This window comes from Triturus cristatus, chromosome 5_1, assembly GCF_964204655.1.
Source record: "Triturus cristatus chromosome 5_1, aTriCri1.1, whole genome shotgun sequence".
Classification (NCBI taxonomy): Eukaryota; Metazoa; Chordata; class Amphibia; order Caudata; family Salamandridae; genus Triturus; species Triturus cristatus.
Genome location: NC_140587.1, coordinates 442,016,695 through 442,044,098, shown reverse-complemented (window position 1 = coordinate 442,044,098; position 27,404 = coordinate 442,016,695). Strand labels below are relative to the sequence as shown.

Sequence of the window (27,404 nt, the reverse complement as noted above, 5' to 3'; positions counted from 1 at the left end):
CTCTAATACCACGGATTCTGCCTCTTATTTACTGAGCTATTTTTATTATGTTTCTGTATCAAATTAATTCCCGGTAATTAAATTATTTACCACAATTTAAGGAGTGATTTAGGTAGAAAAGCTATAGCAGACCTCACTAGACTCTGGACAATTGTGTACTGGCATAGGCTGTGGAATACGCCGGTACTGAAAGTATATGCTGAAGGTTTAAGGAACGTTATAGAAAAAGATCTATTCCATAAGATCAGCTGGCAGAGAAATCTTAAGGGTCTGTTTTATGGAATGGGCCTCGCACATTTTTGGGATAGCCCCAACGGCTCTTTGTTTCCGACGAAAGACAAGCTTAAAGAAATATACTGGGAGATGGTTGCATCTGAAGAGAGTAGGTGGCACGGCTCCAGTTCACTCACAGGTTTCTTCCTACAGATTAAATCTCCCCCAAGTCTTAAGCTGTTCTGGGATGCTATTACACAAAAAGCCACTGGACTGGAAACTCTACTCCCAATTAAAACTGGGGTCCCTTCCTTTAAAGTGTCTCACATCCAAATGGTCCATCTCAAAGGACAATAGATGTAATACATGTAGAGATCAGGTAGAAATTCCATCACATGTATTATTTGGGTGTCCTGCATACGCAGCCCGGCGCAAAACATGTCTAGCGCAAATCTGCAGGAACATGGGCACAAGATTGTGTAGCATAGCCCTTCGTATTCTTTCCACAGATCCATCACTCAGTTATGCCATCCCGGTAGCAAAGTTCTTAAAGTGGATGTGGCTAATCCGTACACAGCAAACTGTGTTTGAAAATTGATAATTGGTACCCATCTATACTCTTGCATTCAATTTAGGCCAACTGTGAATCGTGGGTTCCAACATGCCTAATTATGCTGCAAATGTGATTCCCCAGGACCCTTCTGTATATACTGTTTTATGTATTTTTAATAATGAACTAAATGTCTGACTGTATTTAGTTATCTGAAGACGGCTGTCTACCTTTGAACAAAAATCTTTTTATCCATGTTTCATCTGTACACTGTTTTTAAGTTTCTATCTGCAATGCTTTTATGACATGTATTGTCGATTAAAGCAATTATTGATGATGATTGATGATGCTATCACCTCATGTAGTCAATGCAGAATGACTCTTCTTTAAAATATACTAAACCAGCTTCATAGCTCCTTCAGCAGCACAGAGACAGCCAGAACAATAGGATGCGGGGGCACAGAGGGTCAATATCAACTGATTTGTTAAACTTGAATATTTTCAGTAGCACACAAACATTCATTACGTCCCGACTGCAGTCTTTTAGGAAAGCGTGTAAATAGGACACTCAGCAGGTTTCGCCTGTATGCGTGAGGTAATGTTCTTCACTTTCTAACCTCTTACGATATTAACAGAGTTTTCTACTTTTAATTTGTAGACCTTAGGTGTGGTATACTGGTAACCAGTTTCTTGGTAACAGGATGTCAAAGGTTCTAGAGATACTCTAGAACGATGAAGTGAGGGTGGCAGTTGAAGGTGGCTACTGAGCAAGTAGGACGTACCTACTTGCTCTAATAAAGCATACTTACATACCTGATCTTCCGTGTCCTGGAGTTCCTACAATTGGCGATGAGTTGAACTGGAGGTTGCCGTGTTGGCCACAAGCAGTTCCGGCGTGCTGCATCCACCAACAGCAGGGGAAGGGAGTTGGTGTTTGCGATTCCTAAGCCGTCGATTCCGGCGAGTGGTGACGGCAGGATCGCCTTACAGAGCACCATATGAAATTGGGAGGCTACTGTGAGGTCAGCGCAAGAGTCGGAACGAGAGGTGGTGTGAGAGCAACGCAAGCAATCAGTTTCCTAGCAACAAATTGTCTGGTTGTGGCTAAAGTGTAATGGGAGCGGCATTCCCTGACAACGCTTCTAGCGTCCTTCTTAGGATCGTCTACACACACACAACACAACGTCAAAGCCATTTTTTTCTTTCTTTCCTTCTCTCTCTTCAAGCCTACATACTCGGCGTGTTCCCGCTAAATCGGAGAAGGGCTCGGCAACATGCACTCAGTGATATGAACACCTTTGAATGGTAACGGAATTCATTTCATGGTGCGTGCATTTCGGTGACATGCACACCTTTGTATTGGGCATAAATACTTTGAACACAGAGCAGGCGCAACATGCATTCGGTGACGTGCACACCTTAGTTTGGCCATAATTATTGCCGGATTAAGCAATTATAGTTATCATTACTACACATGGATTTGGACATACAACATGCACCGTTCATATATTTTAGTGTACAAAAGAATATTTCATGCACAATTGACAAAAGTACACTGTACTGATTTACACAGATTTTTTTTTCCTTCATATTTTTCTAGATAAAGCACATTGTGTTTTTTTCAGTTTTTATTCTTTTTTTCTCTTTTCATTCAAAAGTTGGATAGTCATTAGACAACATTTTAAGCAAACCTATTTATCTACATGAAATGACTTCTCAAAGTTGCAGTCTCAACCTCCTGCACCATTTCTTGCTCGTCCCGGTAAACCTTACTGAAATGGTTTGACTGGAAAGATTATTTTCTGAATTATGTAGCAGCACTGTAAGAGGAAAATGAAGAAGAGTTCACACCTTCAAGGAAAAAAAAATCCTTCTGCACAGTTTAGGGCCAGAAGGGTCACAGGTGTATAACCAGATGGAGAAAAAAATTCAAGGCAGACAGAGAATGTAAATGTTTTCTTGGAAGCAATGTAGGATTTAGATATTCATTACAATCCGACTGTTTGTGCAGGCATTGACCGATACTCCTTTTTCAAAGGAAGCAGATGAAAACAAACTGTGGAAGATTATGTGGCAGCGTTAAAGAAACTGTCTGTAACTTGTAAATTTAGTGCATTGCATGACGATTTTATAAGAGATCAACTTGTAATGCATTTTAACAATGCAGCGATACAAGAAAAATTGTCAGTGTGTGGAGATGCTTCTCTGAATGAAATTGTGGCGACACTGAAAAAGGGTGAAATGTCTAGATGATGTGCCAAAGCTGCTTTAAAGGACAATGGCGAGGGGGAAACTATTGGTAATGTGTCTAACCCCAAGGTAGATGGGGAGAAGAGTGATAGAGGCACTTATAAGGATTCTAGTAAGAAGAGTATAGGTAAAAACAAATCAGTGGTGGAAGACAAACGCCTCTCCTGTTTTAATTGTGGTAATAAGGGGCATATGGGCAGGGATAAGTGTTGCCCAACTATGAAATCCAAATGTACTTTTTGTGGGATTGTAGGCCACTTTGCAAAGGTTTGTAAAAGGAAGTTGCATAAAGGGAACCGGTTGAAAGTGCAGACTGGTTGGCTCCCTTGGTTGTCGCATGCAAATCAGATGGTCGTTGGCGTTTATGCACTGATCTCAGAGATCTAAACAAAAAAATTGTGGTGGATACCCAGGATTGATGCGCTTCTTGCACAATCCAAAGGAGTAAAATGGTTCTCCACTATTGACTATCACCAGGGTCAGTTGCATACCTCTAGTAGGAACTTGACTGCGTTTATTACTCCCTTTGGTGGTTACAGGTTCATACGCATTCCTTTAGATCTCGCATCCGATGTTTTCCAACCCTTAATGCATAGGATGTTTAGGGACATGAAGGGTGTGACGTATTTTCCAGATGACATCCTGGTGATGGAACGAGACAAATCTGAACACGATGAGAGTAAAAGCAGTTCTAAGCAGGTTAGCTGAGATGGGATTGGCAGCAGAATTTAAAAAATGCAAGTGCTATGAAATTTGTCACTTAATTGGGTCATGAGGTAGGAGGTGATGGCATTTCTCCCAAGAAAGGTTTAATCGAAGCTATCAGCAATGCGTCTACTCCTAAGTCCAAGGAGGAAGTTAGATCTTTCTTAGAGTTAGCAGAATTCTATTCTAAACTTGTACAAAAATTTGCTAGGAAAACGCATGGGCTGAGGCAATTACTGAAATCAAAACAGGAGTTTATCTGGAAGGATAATCTGCAAAATGATTTTGAAAGGATAAAACAAGATTTGTGTACTGCTCTGTCTTTACAAGGTTTTGACACAATGGCACATAGTATTATAACTACTGATACCAGTGGGAAGGGATTAGGGGAAGTCCTGACACAAGTTACTATCTCAGGTGAGGAGGCCAAAGTAGCATTTGTGTCTCAATCCTTGTCCCTGGCAGAAGAGAAATTTTCTCTGATAGAGAAGGAAATGTTAGCCAAAGTTTGGGTTATAGAGAAATTCAGGCAATATGTTTGGGGGTCACAGTTCAACCTGTGTAACAACCACAAACCTTTAGTAAAAGTTTTGACCTCTAAAGGGATAGTTAAAACTACTCATAAAATTGCGAAGATGACTTTAAAGTTGCTTGATTTTATGTATGATGTGGAGTATCTACCAGGGAAATGGAATCAAGTAGCTAATTACTTAAGTAGATCTTCATTACTGTGTAGAGATATAATTGAGGAGGATTGGGATGATTTTAGGGTGGCTATAATCAGGGAGAAAAATGATGCCATTTTGAAGGAGGAATGGGATGTGGATTACAGCGAAGACACCATGTTGTGCAATGTGACTAAATTTATTGTTAAAGGATGGCCTGGGAAGAATGATTTACAAGAAGTGCTAAGAGCGTTATGGGAAATCAAAGAAGAGTTGTCTATCAATAACGCAAATTATGTTTTCAGAGGCGGCAGATTGGTGGTTTCAAAGAAGTTAAGAGCAAGGGTACTAAAGATAAATCATGAGGGACATCTGGGCATTGTCAATTTGAAAAATAGAGTCAAATCATCATGTTGTTGGCCAGGCATGGACAATGATATTTAGAGGTCTGTATAACAGTGTACAACGTGTGCCAATTCAGATTAAGCACAACATATGTTAAGATCAACTTTAGGTGTCAGACAAATCCCTGAGCGTCCTTGGGAGGAATTAAGCATAGATTTGTTGGGGTTTTATTTTGGATGACAAAGGAGAATACAAACCTGTTTTAGTTGCCATTGACAATTATTTCAAATGGCCTGAGGTGGAAGTAACTGACAGTTGTGACAGCAAGCGTGTAGCAAATTTCCTTGAGAATTTGCTTTTGCAGGAGGGGATTCCAAAATCCATCCTTAGTGATAATGGTCCTCAATTTGTTTCTGACAGGTTTGAAGGATTCCTAAGTAGGAATGGTATTTGTGGGAAGAAACGCCTATTTATCATCCAGCTGGTAAAGTTGTGGAACGCTTTAACAGAGCTGTCATGGGGAGCTTGCAAGCTTCCATAAATGCGGGTAAGAATTGGATAAAGGAACTCCATAGCACCATTTGGGCGTACAAAATAACACCCAGAGGTGCAGGTTACAGTCCATTTAGGAGCCTGAGAGGTAGGGAACCGTTCACTAAGGACAATATTGCATGGAACAAAATAAGAGTATGTGAGAAATGGTCACCCGCTGTGGTGAGGTCCAATATGAGAAAAATACATGAAGTGTACAAATCTTAGGGGTGTGGCCACACAAGCGACCAAGATGACCGCTTGCTGTTGAAGCTCCGTGGTCTGGTCCAGCATATCCGGCATTATCCCTGGCAAATCCTATGAATCTTACCTCATGTTCGACGGAGTTGAGTCACAGAGATCGCCCTGAGTCCAGCGGGCTGCCGCCGCAGCCGGTCGGACCTGAATTTGCTGAGATATTGCCCTTACGCACTAGGGCCAAAGCGGGGAGTGGTGCGGAGCCCCGAGGCCTTGCGGACATCGGCGACTGTGGCGGCGAGGTGACAGAGGTAGGGGGTGGTGGGTGGGTGGGGGCCCGCTGAGGTTAAGACAGTGCTGGTTGCGTAGCAGCTGCGGTGGCTCAACCTCAGTGGTGCTGCCAGCTGAGGGACCTGTGAGGTTAATCGGACCATGGTGTCGGACCTGCCTCAAACGTAGATCCCCTGATCTTACAGAAAATCGAGACAAACCCTTGGAAGAAGGCGCAATCATTGCGGATGGTGCGCAAGAGGACCTCACGGCATTGGCCACTTCTTTGCTTCAGGAGATGAGGGCTGGATTCAGGACCCTTGATGGGCGATTTGATACGCTGGACAAGAGTCTAGTGGACAGGGGGGCCAAAATCCAGGTGCACGACCGGCGACTAGACGTGGCTGAGGCCCGCATCTCTGATATTGAAGATGGCATGGCCCAATCCCTGAAACGGTTGGAGCGTGTCGAACACATCCTCAAAGAAGTGGCCATAAAGAACGAAGACTTAGAAGCGCGCAGGAGGCGCAATAACATCCGCATACTAGGTGCCCCTGAGTCCACTGCCACTTGCCGAATGGATGTGTTCATTGAAACTCTGCTGTCTGATCTGTTTGGGAGAGATTCTTTCACCTCTGGATTCGTAATAAAAAATAAAACAAGTCTACAAATCTTATTTTGATAAGAAACACGGTACGAAAGACGTATATTTAAAGCCAGGAGATTGAGGGAGTAAAATGGGGTCTAAAACAAAAAAAAGTGAAAACAAGTTTTCCGTACCATACAAGTGATTAAAGCATTTTCCAAGTCAGCAAAACTGAGTGATGATAAGGTGAGGCATCACAACAGAATGGCAAGGTGCAATGGAAAACGCCAAAAGATCTGAATCATCAACTTCTATGGATTGGATGTGGGAGGAAGTGACAAATACTAACACAGGAAATGCTACCATACCTATTTCTCCTTCGAGGTAAGGTACATCCAGTGAGTGTTTGTCACAATTCCCTGGCTAGTCTGGAGGTGTGACAATTACACGCAAGGGCAGACCAGTGGTCTTACCCAAGAGATTTAGAAGTTTTGTCCTGTGATTCATTTTATAGAGGAGGAGGATGCGGTGTAACTAATTACATTTGAGCATGTGAAATAAATTATGCTTTGTATTTAACTTGGACGTCATTCTATTGTTCTAACCAGCTCTATTGGTTATCTTTTTAGGAAGATACTTTGTTAGTACCCTAGATTACCTAGTTGGTATTTGCAAAACCTTCCTTTAGTGTTCTAGATGTTGTATTTGTAAACAAGATTATACCATGCAACTTACACATCCTGTTGAACTTACGATTTGGGTGTGATGCTCATTATATTTAAAATAAATAAAATATGGGTTTCATTTCTGTAAAGAAGAGAGATGTGGTATCCTGGTTACAGTTTCATTGATAACAGGAAGCCACAGGTTCTAGAGATATTCTAGACCGATGAAGTTAGGGCGGCAGTTGAAGGGGGCTACTGAAGCTGTAGGACGTACCTGCTTGCTCCAGTAAAGAATTCCTACATAACGGATCTTCTGTGTGCTGGAGCTCCTACATTAGGCACATGTCAAAAAGCATTGTGGCCAGAAAAAGTCTTGTTTTCACAACAATTTTCCAGAAAATAGTGCTAGGAAAATAAACATTATGTGTAACAACACGTGCATCCAATGTTACGACTGGTCTTCTAAAATTACACCACAATGTATTAAGTTCTTTTATACCATCAGGAGGAAAAATCCTTCACAGCATCCCAAGCCAGGCTCAGCCAATAACTGCCTACGCATGATTCAAAACACGCAGAACCCCATGTTGTCACAGGAGCTCCATGTGGCAAACATTCCATCAGCCAGGGATTGGGCTACGCAGAGCTCAGAGGATTAAACACGCATACACAATAACATATGTATTTTGCATGTACAATTTTAACGTGTTTTTAGTATCCTGGGAAAATGTCAACCTCCAGTTTAACACTTACTGAAGAATGGAAGGCTCATCTTCGCAGCACTACAATGCAGTCCAGATAGACAGGCAGACAGACACACACACGAAAATTTGCATCAAGTGCTACAGTTGTTTATTTTTACCCTTCAATCACTCTTTTTCGATGAACTGTCATTATACCTTTATGTTAGTGTGTTCAATTGAAAACAAAAATAATGCGAGGTTTAACAATTGCAGAATTACAAACAACTGACCTTCACAGCACTGCAGTGCAATCCCTTTGCCATCAGAATATACACCAAATCTTTTGCCAAGTTGTCTTTTATTCCTAGGATAATTCCACCATAAATATTTGGTACTTCCCACTAAAAGAAAAGAGAAACATGGAATAATTATTATTTAGTTTTATTGCAGGATTCTGCCGCCAGATAAACCACGTAAAATGCATAAATGCTTTAAGAACCACCGCTAACAAAATAAAACCACTCCAGTATGCTAGAACCTACAAACACAAGTTTCCAAACCTGGGTAGAAGACTTGACATGGCAAATAGGAGACGGATGTGAGCTGTACGTTAGAGCCAGTGAGTCCTACGCCTTCAAAAGTTTGCTACAGACCTCCTTTCTCTGGGTCTTCTGAGTCTGGAACTTGCACTGCTAGAAGCTGATAAATTGCAGGAGACACCTGGGCTTTCCCGTGCAAACCTAGTCAAACAATTTAAGAGATTCACAGTTTTCCATATATCCACTGGCCTCTATGTGTAAGCAGAGCAAAGCTCTAGAAACTGGTTTGACTGTTTTTGAACTGGTGGTACGTGCGCCATCAAGGCTTGGTACACTTCCTGGCTTTGTATCCCTGCTGCTTTATAAACTTTGATGGCACCAGGGGTCGGCAACAATTTTGAACTACCCCCATCTGCACATGCATTGCTTTGGTATTGTTCAGGATCAAGATATCTGTGCACCGGCAGGTCAAAGCCTATAAGCGTATGTTTGAGCTAAGGTCTAATAATGTGATGGGATAGTGCTTGACAATTGATAGTACGAACACAAACAAAGGAATGATAAAACTCCTAGCTCATAGCAGGCATAAACACTTAAGTGGGGGATTCTGGCTGGTTGGTTGATTTAAGGACACCTCGGCTCTGGGTTACGTCACAAGTGTCCACATCATATGTCAAATCATAAACGACAACATAGATAAATTATAGGGGTCGTCATAATTTGCAACTGAAAGAAAGATGGGATTGGACATTTAAGCAATGGAACACTAACATGGGTACAGACAGCACGTCATGAATTTTTAAAGAGCAAGTTACAATCTGAAGCAACCACGATCTCATATAGCAGTCTATATCTAATCTTCTTTGGTATGTGTAAATGTTTTTTGTATAAATTAAGAGTCTGATTTTTGAGAAAGACTTACTGGGCGAGGGTCAGGTACTGAAACCTAACACTCCAGGGCATCTGATGAGAGATGTCTGAAAACTGAATAACGTCGCTAGTTAGTAAATGCCAGCAAAGTGGATTATACAGGCCAGATCAACAAGCACTCTACACAGATGGGATTAAATGACACCATTCTGCAATAGCATACCTCCTGCCTGGCCAAGAGGCACCAGATTACATAGCTGAATACCTTCAGTGTACTTTAAGGTTCTATTCGGTCACTGGTTAATTATAAACTTTGCATTGATGCTCACAGTATGTTTCCGGTTGACATAAGTCTCAGCATTCACCATTACACTGATAAAACACTGCTTTACTTGAAGGCCTTAACTAACAGCATTAGTAGCCGTCTAAAGGACTGTCTCTCAGCCACTGAAGTCTGTATGTCAAAGACCTAGTTGAAGCTGAACCACTTTGAAACATGAGTTGTCCTCATCACTCAGCTCTGAACCTGGACAGATACACACAAGCTCAAGGACAACATAAAATCATTCAGCTTCTATTTTAAGAAACTCAAACTTCAAGATACACATCACTAAGGAGACACAGTCAGTGCAGCCAGGGTCAACTACATTGCCACAGTGGTGTTCAAGCACCGGTCCTCTTTCACACTGAAGGAAGAAACACCCTCCGATAGACACTGGCATTGTCCCCTCCCAGCTTTCATCCCAAACATTCATCAAGCAACACTTAAGATTAAGAAAGTCTGACACTGAAAGGTTTACAGAAGTACAGCCAATTACTTCGACCCTTCAGGAACATGCCACTATTTGACAGACATAATTAACAACACACACCGCCTTGATATTGCTAAGCTAGTTTTAAAGAGGTGCAAGAAGGAGAAGACTAGAAGAAGGATTTCTCCTTTGTAGAGAGAACATGATGGAGCATTTGACCAGCACCATTACCCCTCTATTTCAGGCAAGAACTCAAGAATCACCTCTTCCAGAAATGTCTTGTCTGCAAAAGCCAGCACTGCATATGTTCCAATATAGTTTAAAAGAGGTCCCTGTTCTTCAATGAAGACATACGCTACCTCGTCATGTAAAGTAATTTGTTAATTTATAGCTAGGTTTCTGATACAAAAGTACAATTACATACAATTGTGACTGAGCACCTGAAAGTTTAACAATAAAGCCTTTACATTTGGTTAGCAGTGAAGTATGATAAATTATGCCATGGGTAATTTTAGGTCTTGCCTGTGACAGTGCATTTGCTCTCTCTTGCTATAGATATTGCAAAAATAAGGGGCTTGGAGCCTATCCATTGCTTAACATGTGTTGGCTTCACTGCCACTCTTATTTGCTGCCTTCTAACTGACCAGCGTGTGCTGGTTTCACTTCCTCTTCTTTCAGCTGGAGCATGGACCAAGTATAGATTGCTTCATCTAGATTACTGTCCTTCCACCTATCATACTGTGATTGAGGTACCAATATTTTTTCTTCTTTCCTGTCGTCCTTCTTATACCTCTTGCCATTTGTAGTATTTTTTGCGGATATGTTTTACTGTACCACACGGACTTTGTGTACGCCCATTTCTCCTTTGAAATTGATATTTATTGTGGCAACAGAGGTTATCTATTTTCATTGTGACAACAGATGTTATCTGCTTTCAAATATATTTTCACTATGACATGGACATGGGTGCAATTGCTTTCTTCATATGATAGGGTTTTTGCCAAATGTCCTTTTTTTCTTTTTCACACATGGGGTGATTAACTGATTTGCTGAGAATCATAGGGATGTGGTGCTAAGACAAACAAGCAGTGGCAAAGCCAATAGGCCTTGCCTTTAAGACTATTGGCTCTGCCACTGCCTTTTGTTCATTCTGTACAACATGGGCATTGCTGACTTTGGCAATGATATGTAGCCTTGCTGTAAAGCGGCACAGTTAAAAATAAACATACTGCAATCAGCGGCCCATATTGCTCCACTCCTAGAACAATATATGTTAAAATTTTGAAATCTCATTTCCATTGTCAAATTAGTGCACACAATAAACTAAGACCACTTTCAGGAGAATTCATAGTTTGATGAACACAAATATAGTTTACAGATTCCCAACTAAGAGCCAAAGATCCAGCGAAGCATGCTGATGGAATACAGTCGAACATGATGCAGAAGAAAAAAACAGCAGCTGTAAAAGCATCTTGAAGTGACTTAAGAAGAGCCTTTAATAGGCATATTTCTATGAAATTTTGGGTTGTATGTTCCTATAGCAGAAGTACCAACGCACTTCATGAGGCATAACATTGTATTGTAATACATTTATAAAGCGCTTACTACCCTTGAAAAGGTGTTGGGGCGATTCATGGTGAGTAGCTGGCTACTACGGAACTCAAGGTTAGTGGTCAATTGACTGATTATTGAGATGGGGCTTATGCTTTTGAGGGACACACTCCATGCATTTACTCAGGTTTCTTTACGGCAGATTACATTAATGGAAGAAAGGAATGTTCGCTAGTTGGGGCTCTGTGAGTTCAAGAAAATTATTGATGGGATGAAGAGATAGGCTGGATGAGATTAGATATTGTTAGGTTGAAAGGATTTGGTTTTAAGTATGGAGAGTGTGTGATCTATTAAATGAGGAGTGGCCAATTTTCAGAAATACAGTAAAAGATGAAGGCAGATGGGAAGAACCTGTGAGCCTTGTTGTAGTGAGTATCAGTATAAGCATGTTATTCCCCAAAAAGGCAGAATAGGAGATAACAACTACTTATGACATACTCCAAACACCTCTTTGTCAGAATTTATCGGGTGCGGTAACCAACGCATATGACCAGGGGCACTTGAAATAAGGTTGCCAGGATAGGTTATACTCAACTCAGAAAGAGGGTGCATGCATAAGATGGAAGTAAAGGAAAGAGAACAATCAAACATTTCAAGTCAAGGTCATTTTTCACACAGGGTTTTAGGAATATAGTGTGAAGAAGTTTTTTGAAACAGTATGCAATCTCATGATATGAACCTGTAGAAAGTAACAACATTACCTGCCAGCGAGACAGTGATGAATACAAAGCAGATAAAGCTATTTTCCCATGGAAAGAAATAAAGGCACCTTGCTAAAGTGTACTTCATGCACATCACCTTTAATTTCGCACTTCATAATAAACTGTGCCTAAGAAGTCTGACTACTCCCCCCAAATACACCGCAAAGATGGAATGGTTGTTTGCAGGGCCTACTGGGCATGTCTGTGCAGGAGTCCTTAGCCTCCTTTTATGTCCCACCACCCCTGAGTCTCACGTGGTTGACTGGTTGCAGTAATTGGGATTAAAGACAGGGCCAGGCGTATGGAAATGTCCCATTGTGCGCAGCAATTGGCAGGAGGTCACCAATAGAACAGGGTGGGTGGTTGGCCGACAGCTGGTATTGGACCACAAGCCAGGACTGCTAGAGAAAATCGACACGTTGGGAGAGACACGTGCAGAATGTTCCCATACAGCTACGGCATATCTGGTGGCCAAGAGAGACGTGGCTAGGTTCTGGAGGGATGTACAGGGATTCACTGCATAAATGGGTTAGGGGCATGGATCACTGCGCAGCGATGGAAAGGCTGGTATATAAGGCATGAGAGGTTCGACACAAACATGAGCGAATATGGACGCCCTGGAGGAACTATAGCAAACTCTGCCCTTAATGTACTCAGACAGCCGAAAGACAGACTTACAACCCCAGCCATTCTGGGAGACAAAGTGATAACCGAAGTGGCGAACCCATTGTTTTACGATTTCATTATGTTTTTCTTTACCATACTCCGTTATTGCAATAAAACGTGTATGCATATTAAGGACTTGGTGCTGTCACAGGGCCGCAGTCACAAGGGTGCTTTTGTTTCTTGTAACGTACAAAACAATAAAATGTGTTATATATAACAAAAAAAAAGAAAGTCACTTATAATTACTTTTTGCTCTATGATCCTGAACTGCAGGCCCTCAGGCCTACTGGGCTGGTCATTAATGAGTTGAACCTTACTGGGTTTTACCTTAAAGTCAGGGTAGGCCATATCCTATTCTTCCAGCAGTTTCGGGTGTTTTCATCCTATTGTCTTTGGCCTGTCTGGCCGTAACCGAGCCATGAGGGGAAAGGTGACAGGGTTGTGGTGTTAGCAACACTTGTTTTAGAGAGAATGCAGAACCTTCTAAGGACATCGACTCAAGTATAAAATGCTAGTTCCAGGTGGCTTGTATTTATTTAAAACTTAAGAGACTGATGGAAAGACATCACCCAATCAACCCTCGAGATGTCTTTGAATGTGAGAGTTGCAACCACTCTACTCTGGGAGTAGAAGTTCAGGAATGAAAAAAGAAGCCAGTTAGTATATGAATTAGCCATCTCAATACAAGCATCTGAAAAATAAGTTGTGCGCTTCCTGGTGAAGCAGCCAGGAGCTGTGGTTAGGAATCAATTGAGCCTGAATGTAGATGTCAGTCAATATCCAGGCAGGGGCAGTCAACATCAAGGAATTTGCAGGCTTCAAGAAACCTGACAATATTTATGTGAACCCACTTACCTCTGGATGTTAGTTTATTATCCTTTGCAATACTATCATTAACAACGCCACACACTCAGAGAACATTTCATGTACTTTTTTCAAAGACACATTCTAGGCATTTTGTATATCCAAATTTTACTGTAAATTTGCCATTTTACTACAGACATTATAGCTACACGAAAAGACAATGTGGTATAATAGGTGCAGTCCCTATGAGAAGAGATAAAGGTGAGCCTTTGCCTTGTGTTAGTGACTGTGTACTTGCACAGGACACGATTCCTACTACCCCTCTCCCCCACTCATCATGCAATCAAGAAATGTAAAGGCCCTTGTTATGAAGGACAGTAGCATGCATTGAAGAGATGTAAAGGACCCTCGTTATGAAGGACAGAATGGATTTTCCGAATAGGCCAGTAGGTTACTCTCAAATGGGTGCCCATAAAACGCTTTTATCCTTTCCACAGACTGCTTCCATCAACCTTCATTCTACCCAAAGCCTAGCTGGGATATACTTTGTGTGTACCCCAATCCAGCAGAGTCTGGAATTTTGCTGAGAGAAAAACAAAATGATGAACCACTGTACCCAGTAATCCAGTGATGAAAGGTCACTATAGAAAATACATAAGGCGATCCTGTTAACGACTTGATCTTACAAGTGAATCCACAGATTAAGGACAATAAGCATGAAGCTTGTACAACTCCAACCTCTCTTCATCAAGCCTCTCACTGCAGACACAGCTGAAACTCGAAGGGAGCCAGGCCTGTTAGGCAGGGATTAGCATATAACCAGGACTAGACAATGCTATGTAGGGGAAGGTACAGATCGGCCTGCCCAGTTGCCAGATATCAGTATGGCGTAGAGCAGCATCATTTTGGCTCCTTCTTTACACGTCACTGATAGTGCATTATTTACATGTACCTGACAACATCTGTACTGAGCGCCTCCACATTTTTATAAGAAGTTTAACATGTAGCCCCCATTAGAAACGTATTCCCAGTAGAAACTAGAGATTCATTCATAAACGTGTGCTCTAACGTTTCCATGAAAAGAATAACACATAGCTCTTGTTCACTTTTACATCTGCATATTTTGAATTACATGACAGCTACTGAAAGTATAACATGAAAATAATCCTGATTAATAATATTTGCATTTATTTGTAGTTGTAAGTGCACTCATAGCCACATTTAAATGTGAGCATTTTGCAGTTTTATGTTACCGTTAGCCTATCTAGGTCTGCATTTCTTTTAACGTGAAGTTGTCTTTTCCATATTTTGCTATGAATAAAGTTTTCCCTTGTAGGTGCCTTCTTGTGGATTTATTAGTAGGAGTTAGAAGGACAATTTATTAGAGATAGTAAGGCTGACATGAAACTCTTGGAAAGAACGAAATGATCTAACATGTTACATGAATGCCTCCATGTTCATCATGTACCAGGAGTGGCAAGTTGTTCAAGGCCGAAAACTGCTGGCTATGTCGAGACGTTGGGAATTGTGAGCTATGTTGCAAAGCACCTGAACACTGTTTTCTCATTCTCATTGCAGGATTGTGGTGTGACCTTCTCTTTGGAATACTTCTAAAGAGGGTTTCCGCAATGCTGACACCTTTATGACTTTTCTAACCTCCCAAACTTTCCTACATTATCCTAATTACCCATGCTTAGAATTGCACTTGAGCAGATGATTTCAAATGAGGAGAATCTGAGTTTCCGTAAGGAACACCACATTTTGTTAGCTACGGTTTGTATCTTTGTGACTGCTTTTGTTTTTCAACTTCAAATGCTGAACTTTTCCTGAAATCTGAATTTATCTATTCTGGATGTCATTGATATAATCATGACTTGCATAAATTCTTGACTAATTGCAAATTTGTAATAAAACTACTACACTTTATCTGATTCCTCGTCTTCCTTGTGTAGCCACATTGGTTACAAAAATGTTAAATTTGTTTAACTGAATGTTAACTCCTTTCTGCCTCAATCAATCAAAAGGTCCAGGTGGAAGGAGAAGTGGGAGCCATCCAAATCTGCTCCAGCAGGCACAACAAGACAGAAGAAGCCGAAGCACAGCCAGTGAATCTATGAATAACGAGGAGATCTAGAAGAAAATGTTGGAGGGAGGTGAAATAGAGCTGTAGTGCAGTTTTGGGGGCGCAAATGAGAGAAGTGTAGGATAGCTCATCTTCTGGTTCAGGAGACTCTCAGATCGCCCTACACACTGGCCACCTGATGGGCAACAGCTGCTTCTGCTAGACAGTGTTTTCAAGCTGCACGGATATGCATCTCTCGAAATGGTTTTAATGTTACCACCCCAGACCTTCCAATGCCTAACCCAAGTTACCCAGATGTCAGTATTGGTGGTAATAAGATCCTCAATCCTCCCCAGTCCAACGTCAAAAAGTCCCATAGGAAATTGTTCTCAAAGTACAACAGGAGTGCCCTGATCTCTGGAGCTGGAGGATAGCTTGAGCGATGGCGGAGGGTCTCAGTTGCATGGACAATGGTTCTGGTTCTGTTGAAGCTTTACGCTGGTTGCGGAAATGGGAGCAAACATGGAGAGTAAGTAAATTTCACAAAGACATTGTAGACTATAGGCTTGATTGTGATGATTTAGCAAAGAGCTCAAGACAAGCATAACCAGATAGAGAGGTAAAAAAGAGTTGTGTCCTAACTTTAAGACTAGATCGATTTCCAAGACTAGGTGGCAACAGAGTCCAAAGTTTACAAACAAGATTTGAGATACCAACTACCGCTAAAGAAAAGGCAAAGAGATGGTACAGAAAGGAGGTATGAAAGCCTGATTTTTTGTGAAAAGTGCACATACATTTAAACATTATTCTTTTGGGTTCTGTGCTACAGTGCAGCTTGATATAATAATTATAGGTCTGATGACTATGCGAGGGACATAAGATGAAGTTAGATGCTACAATCTGCAACAGCTGACGGGTGACCAGAATGCACTTAGGGAAGTTTTAATTTAGAATATTGCCATGGTCTGGGCAGAAACGTGTGGCAGATTGGATAACCATTTTCCTGCTACTGAGTGGAAGTAGAAGAACATGTTTCATGTGGATTTTAAGAGAGAAAAAAAAAAAGCCGCAACTGAGTTTATTGATCTGCGGTTTGAAAGTATTTGCAGGCAATCATTCTCCAAGCATGCCAAAGGGACAATGCAACTCTCTTTCTGATGGTGTATACTGCAGTTTTGTTGACCAGATTGCACTCTCTGGCCCCTTCCACTCTTTCACATAGGCACTGTCTAAAACCGAACATCTATGTCCACAGCTAATTCCCTTCACAAGGAAAAGCTACCACAGTCTTGGCACCTTGGTTCCTGGACCTAGCAGTGTCTCCTTTTACTGGTTGTCACTTGTGTTCGTGATGGGGGTCTATCTCTCTATAAAAAGCCCATTACTGATCTGCATTGTTTGCTATCCTCTGCCTCTCAGAAAATAGCTCCTGCCAAAGGATGATTATTAGGTTTTGGAGGGGTTACATCAAATCCACATTGAGTCAAGAAATGTTTCCTTGACACATAATGACTACTAAACCCTAAAATGCCTCCCCCCCACATCTCTTCGTCACGTCACAGTTACTGCGTTTACTTGTCCATTTGTAAAGCTATGTGCAATTTGATGAGGGTCATAAAATTCTGACTGCAAATGACAGCTGCCATATGCAAATTAAATATAAATTAAAAAAACAGGTTGCAGGAACTAAAACATGAACTGTCAACATTGCTAACTGACTAGCCCAGGCATGTTCTGGGGCATCCGATTTCTTGGAGGCCTTTTTAATTACAGAGGATGAATATTTTGAGTCCTCCCCACACATCGGTTCTAGGACGTTATGTCAAGCAATGTATAAAGCAGATTAAGCAGAATCTAAAATTATAGTAAATATTGACACAACCCCCTGGACAGTGAAGGTTCTTAAAAACATCCCTAGGGAGCCTCTAGAGGTTCTGGCTGTTCGTTACTAAACATTATGTTCAGATTAAAAATGTACTAAAAAAAGTAAGTCAAAATCTATTGGCAGCAAATATTGCGGTAACTCAGGTCACACTCAGTAGATTGATATCACTGGAAAGGGTTGGGCATGCTCCCAAGGCTCACTAGAGATAATAAGAAATAAAGAAATACATTAAGTGCCGGTGTCCAAAATGTTTACTGTCTTCCATGGCTGGGGCGGACCAGATATACATTTATGATGGTGCATGCCTGGGAGAGTAGCACACCTAAGCCCCAGAGCGTCCTCACTCACTTGAGTTACAGGCAAAACACTCAGTCGGTTTCAGATACTGTGGTCCTCGCACAGTGCTGACCATACCCGGAGGGGAGATGGCACCCCAGACAGGGTAGTTAGTGGTGGTGCATGCAATCATTCAACATGCTCTGTGAACTGTCTGACTGGGGTCCGGGTACTACAAAATGTGTACCAGTCTCTAGAAATAAGTGCCAACGATGGGCACCGGCACAAATTAACCCCAGCCAATGCAATAAGATCCCCAGTAAGACACCTTTTCAAAAGCATCCAAATTCACTGGACTGACAAGCTATTGTTAATTTATTTTTAAATCTCTTCTAGTTGCGCATATTCTGTGCATTGGATCCCTGAGAAGGGCTCTGTGTAATCTAAATGCACACTATTTGCATGCTAAGAGATGGAAATCAATGCCATTTCTGCTCTGGAAAATGGGAATAAAAGGAGATGTTCCTCAGCTCTGGATGTAGATATCACCATGTATGTGCTGACCTTTGCTCGGTGAACAAATTCTTCAGTTTCTGGTTTTCCGACCAAGATGGCTGTGTTACACGTTCAATGTAGTTTAGCATCCCATGATAAATTACCACCTCCTCCCATTACCAGGTCTTCCTCTTACTTTCCTCACTACATCTGTAAGATAATTCAACACAAACTGTTCCTCTCAGACATTTGGGCCACATATGTTTCTATAAGTCATCTTTGCCCTGCAGGTGGACTGTAGGTAAAATATACCTTCAGTGGGGAGCCCTCAAAACTTTAGGCCGTGGCCTGCATAAAATTGCTACTTCTGCTGTCTTAGAGGAGTGTTCGAAGACTTGACCTATTGGGGATTGATGTTATGCTAAACTTGTCTGCCCCAATAAAACTGATATCTTGCATGAAGATGAGCTCAAAGATGTGGGAGAACGCTGGACTGGTTAGACAACCAACTACTGCCAGCAACATGGGCTGTTTTCTCTTTGCAAGGCTTCATCATCTTTTATCATTTGTTATCATCGTACTTATTTTAGGGTTATTGTTACATGTGACATTTGTTGACTTCCTTCCTAACATTCCCATTTCTTGATAACAGCTCCTATATTCCTGTCATCAATGCACTTGTTCTATCTGGCTTGGATTAGGGAAACCAGACTTATCAGCTCCTTCAAAATCCATAAAACAACTTCAATTGATCCATAATGTGGCTGCCCAGTTGGTTTGTAAGGTACCCAGACGTCAACAATCTCTCTTTTTTTTTGAAGCACCTACATTGGGTTCTAGTTCACTAAAACAAAGTGTCTTTACTGCAATGGTTATTGCTTATCAAACAGTTTTTCAACACTTAGCAGATTTAATTGCACCCTAAGCCAACTGGCACTAGGTTCCCCAACTATCTAAGGGCAAATGATCAGTGTGCTAGAACCAGAACTGCTATGTTTGGTCACCACAATTATTTTGTGGCCACTGCCAGGATGTGGAATACTCTACCTTTATCCAATTGATCTGAAAAATCTTTCATTTGTTTCAGAAAGTGATTGAAAACGTTCCTGTTCTCTAACTAGCTGGGTAACTTAGCTGCTGCATGTAGGATTAAGGTTATATCAGCGCAAAGAAACTTTGGTGCACATGCACTTTACAAGTAATCTTAACATAATACAACACATTGCATCTAAACATAAAGCGCTCGGAGATTACCTTTGGTGGTTTGTAACGCTTTACAAAATCTTCAAATAAATAAACAAAAGAAACATCCTCTGACATTCATGTGTAGACTTGAGGCCCGTCACATTCAGTTTAAATGTTGAGAGCTCCATAGCACACCAGCATAGAGAAACCTCTCTCTAGCTTCATTCCATCCATAGGGACCTCCTCTCCCTCTTTTAAACCAAAATCAAACTAATTCACCAATCCATACCGAAGAGGGAAGCGTGGCTCAAAGAAACCAAGACTGAGTTCCACTTAACCACAAGAAATCCCACAGACAAATGTACTGCACTTAAGATGAACTACCAGTTCAAAAAGCAAAACCTCTCTGCCCTTTGTAAGGCTCTTACTCACACAGCACCATATTATAAGATACCAGGGAAATTAAAAACACACGGTTATCAGAGCTCTAGGTTATTTGTCCCCCCAGCCTCCTACAGTAAACCACCAGTCAATCCATTCCTGCAAGCTTCAGGATAATAATGCAGAGCAGACCCTGGATCGTATGAGTGCCTTCCCAATCGGACAGGGCCCTCTAGTGGTGCTCTATTTTGTTTAATACTTAACAGGGCTTTGTGGAGCGTCTGTACCTCAGGCCCAGAGAGACTACTCCAGGACTATGGTCGGTGGCTGGATTCGATCCCCGAGGCAATATATCTCGTAAACCGAGAGAGCACTGCTTGGCTAGGTCACATACGATTGCGGAGGTCTGAGACTGTTTGGACCACGTGGCTGCATACTTATACTCAGACGATACACGGGGTGGGCTCTTTCATGTCCAGATAGTTTTTCTTGTTAATCGAGCAACATCCGCCCGCGAGTGAATAACACAAGGGAGTATATTTTGATTTTGGGGTGGAGGGGGTTCATTGGGAACTTTAGGGGATGTACCGCAGCCGACTTGGGGAAGGTCTGTCGTGGGTGGGGGGAGGACGGGTTGAGAGAAGAGTATTGTTGTTATTGTTGATTGATGTTTTTTGCCAGTTTGCACATGGTGTACTAACTCATAATTTGCTGCACAGGTCAGGTTGCATAACACGCTTTAATGCGCTAGATGGTGGGACCCAGTGATGTTGATGTTTCTACAACGCTAGATACCCTCCGCACGCTTACGTGGAATGTCAGGGGGCTGAATGTCAACGGAAACCGCGAAAGGTGCTGAATTATTTACAGACAGAATATTGCGATTACCCTTTTACAGGAGACACACCTCCCTCTTACTAGCACATTACTCCGCAGCAGAGGATTGTTAGACAATATCAATGTCTCAGGTTTCACCACACATGCCCGAGGGGTGCTAACCTGAGTTAATCCCAAATCTTCATACTCACTGGTCCCATTAGTCATGGACAGGGACGGCCGATATGTGATTTCCAGATGCCACAGGAAGGGTGTGGACTTAGTCATAGTGAACGTTTACAGCCCCAACTATGATTGCCCGGAATTTTACACAACACTTGCAAACACCGCCAGTAGGTACTCGGAAGCACAGCTCCTTTGGGGGGGGGGGGGGGAATTTAACCTGCTTAGAAACCCAAACGTGGACCACTCGGTGGGACCAATGAGGTGTCCCTCTGCAGCAGCCAGATCACTTGAGAGCGTCATGGTCGACATGGACCTATGCGATGTCTGGCGAACGCGTCACCCGGATAGGGGAGGTTATACCCACTACTTCGCTTATCACAACTTGCACACTCGCATCGACTACTGGTTGACTTCCTCGCCACTCATAGCTCACATTCGGGAGTGCTTGGTACTGCCTCGTACTCTGTCGGATCACTCCCCCCTTCTGCTCATGCTAACCACCCCTTGGAAGAATATACCGCCATTCACTTGGAGGTTCCCCCCTTATTCATTGCTGGACCCGGTCTTTAGAGAAGAACTGGCTGAAGCTATAGAAACGTTCTTTACCATTAATGTGGGGTCAGTGGATAGCTTCCGGGTTGTATGGGAGAACTTCAAGGTCTACATTTGTGGCATTTTCATGGCCAAGCATTCAGGGGTTCTCCATTCTATCCGCCAGCGACTGGCGGATGTGGAAAAGAAACTGGGAGCCTTGGAAAGACAGCAATTAGCGGGTAATGCTGAGGCAATATCACGTGAAATTCAAGCACTGCTGGGAGAATACCATGAAGCGGCCGACAGCGAAGTCAAGCACTTAGGCAAATACGGCACGGAGCGGGTTTATGGGGAGGGGACAGGCCTTGATCTGTGCTGGCGCAGGGCTTGAAGAAAAAACATAGTAAAACGCGGGTTTCCGAACTTAAATCTGCAGAGGGGAAACTGCTTTCTGAGTAGTCGGGCATAGCGGAAAGGTTTAAACAGTTTTACGCAGAGCTTTACACATCGCGGTCTTCCGGCACAGAGGATGAAATCTTAGACTATCTTGCGCACATTAAATTGCCATTCCTCACCAATACGCACCGGGAGTTTCTTATGAGGCCCATAGAAAAAGACGAAATTCTATTGGCCTTATCAAGTATGAAAACCAATAGCGCCCCGGGGGTGGATGGCCTCACTGTTGGCTTCTATAAGGCTTTTCTTGATTTATTACTCCCTCAACTCTCAGCGCTTTTTGATGGCATGTGCGTGTCGGGAGTTTTGTACAGAAAGTTCAATAAAAAAATAAAAAAATACTTGACAGGGCTTCTCCAACCGTGCATCCTGTTCTCTTTCATGAATTTTTCTGTTACTGACCAGGATTGATGTCCAGTTTTTGTATACTTTGGAGCCCCATTAGCGCCTTGCTTTGCTGATGAAACCATTGGCTCCTTTTTGTTCCAAATGAAGTGTGTGAATTTCCTTCTCTATAGACTCTCCTCTAGAGTCGAGTCTGCATAATGACTTTCAGCTTCACTTTGTCCATGCTAATGTTAGTTGTCAGCTGAAAGAGGTTTTCAAACATGGATTTAGCAAAGTCTGCCTTGAGTTCTGCTAGCTGGTCTTAAGTCCTTTCTTTGCGGGCCCTATGGTCGCCTTCGCTATCATTCTGTTGCTGTGTATGGCCAATGTGTCCCTTAGCTCTCCTTTACTGTGCACAAAAGAACGGAGGTTGTCTTGAATGGTTATGTGCTTTGAACATAAGGTCTGAGATCATCTGCCTCGTACTCTGTGCTCTTCCAGTCTCCTAGCATGCCTTCTCATAATCCCATATGTGATCGTACACAGGCACAGCTCAGTAGTCATTCAATGAATGTTTGCAAATGATGCTGGTGCGAGTCTTCCCTATCAGGGTTCATTCACAGAGAGTTGCCAACCTGGAGCGTCAACTACTCTGATCAAGTCATTAGAAAAGCCTCCCTGTGGAGGGGGAGGGGAAGAGGGGGTTGGCTCACAGTGGGAGCGGATTAAGCCGTGGTACTAAATACTATGCTTTGCCTTACTTTTTCCATAAGCCTGCCAATCCCTCTCAGCATTTGTCCCTCCACTGTTCAGCAAGCAGGCTTTCATGCCTTCTGATTTAAGATAGTGTGGTTGTTCATAAGAGGGGCTCACTTCTGATTTTTGCTTTTGCCCAGTTCTCAATACGTGGGAATTGTCCTCTCATTTACTTTGGACTCTTGCATGAGGGTCCAACTGCTGCTGATTGTCTGCTCAAGTTGCCTCCTTGTTGTTTCAGGTATGACTGTAAATACCAGCCTTCTGCTGCATTTCCTGCTCTCACTCTGCTTTAGAGAGCCCAAGTTGTCACAAGCTCAACTACTGTCCCTTACTGCCTCCTACTCTTCATGGCCCTCCTAGTACAGTCACAATCCACAGGGGTCTGGAACAAGTTTCAGACTGCTCTGTTTGGTACTGCCCCAAGGAGTGTTGTGACAAGACCATATTCTATTGGCATTGCCAGTATTTTAATGTCCAGGCCTGTAAAAACTTGCCAAAAAATCTATAAATCAGGCATTTTTTACTTTTTGAAATCTGAACTTAAAGCAAATATACAAGAACCTTTCACTTCAAAAGTATTTTAGAGTTTCAAGTTTTTCTCTCAAATTATTATTAAAGCAAACAGAGGCATACGAGCCATGCTAAAAATCCAGAGGTTTTTATATAATATCTTATTCAAGTACCAGTTTCCGGTCTTTTCAGAATCTGAACAAAAATAGGAAAAGGTTAATATTGTTCTTTGAGAAAGAAAGCAACCCAACCTTTGATCCTGCCACTCAGACACTGTCATCTGGTCAGACCTCTGTTCCAATCGTGGGCCGCTTGCATATTTGTTGCTGTTCACCATGACCGAACTCCATCCATGCATGTCGCATTACCTGAACTTTAAGCCTTTATCAGCTCTCAAGCAGGGACTAGAATTCTGTCTATGGTAATTTATATCCAAAGGTAAGCGGACTCAAAGTACCAGCAGTGCTGTTTGTCTGCTCGTGATCTTGGGATAGGTGGGAGCTCTGTGACTAGGCTGCTATAAAGGCGCCCAATAGGTTGGAAGTCCAAGTGCAGGTCAATTTTGAAGGCGTTTTCGGCAGGACTGACGTCTGTTGAATGTCACTGTTGACCTTGGTAATTTTATCATCAAAAAGTTTGAAAAGTAAGATAAATTGGATGTTGTAAGAGGTGTTATGTGGAGCACAGGGAAATTTGAGTTACTTATATGGGAAGTTGCTGCAGTGAGCAGAGCAGGAAGTGGTCAATGTTTGAAGTAAAGATAGCTTTATGATATGCTGAAGGCAGTTTTTGTTGTGAAAGGTTTAGAATAATTTCGTGAAGAGTTCCATGCCATGGTGGCTTGATTATTCAGTGTTTCAATCTGCTGCCTAAGAGAATTGTTGAAGGGTGATGCAGAAAAAGTGCAGAGTGTAGAGACTGTGTTTCTGAGATATTGTCGAACAAGACATGGCACAGTGGCGAGAGCTGTTTCTTCAGGGATCTTGCCAGGTAAGTGGGTGGTATGGGTGCTGCATGCCACTTAGGAAGGGGGAAGTGGTCATGAAGCGGATGACAAATTGATCTTCTCAATGGATGGTTCGGAGAAAAGACTATTGGTCATCAGGTTCCCTTGAAAGATCAGTTTGAGGTGTGAGTGGGGTTTTGACCTACTGGTCTAGAGCCTAGGCATTCAAATCATTGATGTAGAGTGGAGTCACAGATGAAGCATATCCATAAATAAAAACCTCGGTGCATTTGGAGGTTGTAGTTTACCCTGGGACGCCCGAGATTAAATGAACAAATGACTGGTGTCAAACATAGGGATATTCTGGTGGTTTGTATCAGATGTATGAGATGTATGTCAATAGTTTCTTGCTAGTCTGGTTGGAGTTTTAGGGCAATCATTTTTCTGGAAGGACAATTTAACCCTCTTCAGGGATCTAGGGTTGGTACCATTTTAGAAGTATAAGACACCGTGCTTCTCTTTTCTGGTTGTCACCATGTACGCCTTCATTAAGGAGAATTTCTTTGGCTTGGAGCAGCTGTTTAGGACGAGCCATGTTTCTGCACAAAAGAGACAGTAAAAGTAGTGTTGGCAATAAAGTGAAAGATTTCCTGTGATTCTGGTTGCTGACCTTTTATTGAGAAGTGGCCAGTTGTACTCTTACATGAAATAACTCAAAAATGTCAATGTTTGCACTTAGTTTGTCCCAGCTGTATTCTCATATACATAGACCTCAAATCTGTGATTTTATATTGCAATTTTATTGACTGTACACAATATATGTAAGTAACCTTTTGACACGTTTCACAGCAATTACTATCACCATAGGGCTGAAATTCACCTTGGAAAAGATGTGCAGCCACGTTACTTCGTATTTAATGTTGCCTCCAATATCAGCAAAAGTGTGGTGAAAACCAACCACCTTTATTCAAAACAATTCCATCAACAGCATTAATTGCTCATGATTTCTTAAGCGAGTGCAGCATGTTTTTGCTCCCTCGCAAAAGATAACTATTTACATGTGCTTATGTCACCACACCTCGATTACTGAAACTCGATCTACTTGGGCCAACCAGGTAAATTAATAAGAAACTTCAATGGGTACAAAATTTGCTGCAAGATTAGCTACCAGGGAACAGCGTAGTTCACATATTGCTCTGGTCCTGGCTTAACTCAGTTAAGGAAAGAGTTTTATCTAAATCACTGTGTCTGCTGCAAAATGTGATTTACAACATTTCAAATTATACTGCCCCTCCCGCTCATTAAGATCAGCCTCCAAACTGAATTTTGTAGTCCCTAAATTCAAACGCAAGATAGTTGGAGGGAGAGCTGGGTTTCACTGCATTACTTAATTTGACTTTGATTTGTTGCTCTTTACCGCTAGAGCCGTTTCGGAGTGCTTTTATCATTTAGCGTCATCCTAGATTTGTATCCATTTACTCTCAAACTTACACGTTTTCATTATAGCCCTATTCCCAGATGTTCACAACTGCAGCCTAATAAAGTCTTATTTATTTATATTTGGTCTTCCATAATTTTGTTTGTTATATTTTTTTTAGATTGAACTATACTCTTATACTTTTTCACTTCATTTTTCTGAAGAGAAACTTTACGCTTAGCTGAGCTACCAAAATACGGAGCACAAATAAAATACCATTTACTCAGCAAAGCTAAATCTGAACCAGACTTTAGGGTTAGGACTTGGCTGGAACATTTTCCAGTATTCTCTATCCCTTGGATTTGGAGTGGGAAAAGACAAATTATCTCTCAGTTACCTCCAAACAAATGGTGCATTTTCTAATCACAATATTTTATCAAATTTATCTTTACAATTATGCAAACACCAAATATGAATGGGCCACATACTCGAACAGCATCTGCATTGAGCCCAGTAAAACATATGTCCCAAAAAAAAAGTAGATACATCAATCTGATCTATAAGGTCCACCTAGCTTCCCAGATTTACTTAATCTCCGCAATACTCAAAACTAGGGGTGGGCGAAAAACCTCACTTCGCCAGCGGAGTTCGCAGGGTTTTGCCTACTCTGCGTTCCACTTGGAGAGCTGAGTTCTGGCAAAACTTTGCCAATTGCTGCGTGGTGGATTTTTTTCTCGCATGGCAATATTTAGTTAGTGAGTGCGAGCAAGAATTTGCACCTGCTAGCGAGATTTTCGGCGCCCTAGACCATCTCTTGGCGAGATTTTTCAATGCAGGTGGTTGCACCAGCTTGCGACCGTTCGTGTTGAGAAAGCTGCCGCTCGAGTAGAAAATCTACTCGAGCGGCAAGAAGAAGCAGCACCCTCTAGTATGCCACGTGGTGCAGTGATTTTACAGCACAGAACAAGCTCCCGGGGTTAAATCAGCACGAGGTGCAGAATTGCGGGCTCTCGTGGAACTCTGTGGAATCTTGCAGAGTTTTTATGTAACTCCGAGGAGTGAAACTTCTAACTTGGCCCACATCTACTCAAAACCTATCTATTTTATCAACAGTAATTTAATCACCACTAGAAACTAGATCATGGTTTCACCCACCACTAAAACAAGCTACTGCCACAGATCTGGTCCTCCAAGCTTCAAAATCATCTTTCAATCATGCACCTTTTAAAAAATGGAGGAAATATTACACCAAAGAAATGCTCTCAACACCCAGAGATCTTGTCAGCGGACAGTTAGCTCTGCCCATTCAAAAGTAACTTAAACACTGAACTTCTACTCTGCTTATAGGTAATCCTTGCTTGGTATAAGACTTTCAGGCCTCCTTTATCAATATTGCTCTCCAACGCCATAAGGGGAAAGAAAATTATATGATTTCATAGCAAAGTGAATAACAAAATACTTACCTTCGGTAATAATGTATCTGTAAGAGACACATGTAGTTATAGATTCCTTACCTTTAGAATTACCAGGCGTCAGACTGGATCAGGAGAATTTTTCTGTAGCAG

General features: G+C 42.0%; 1 protein-coding gene across 1 annotated transcript in view; it reads right to left on the bottom strand.

The window, feature by feature from the left end:
• Positions 1–27,404, bottom strand: part of INTS8 (integrator complex subunit 8) — a 724,118-nt gene that overhangs the window by 382,596 nt on the left and 314,118 nt on the right. Inside the window, exon 15 of the mRNA XM_085605229.1 lies at positions 7,952–8,062. Within this exon, the coding sequence (XP_085461355.1) occupies positions 7,952–8,062 (111 nt within the window). The remainder of the gene's footprint in view (positions 1–7,951; positions 8,063–27,404) is intronic.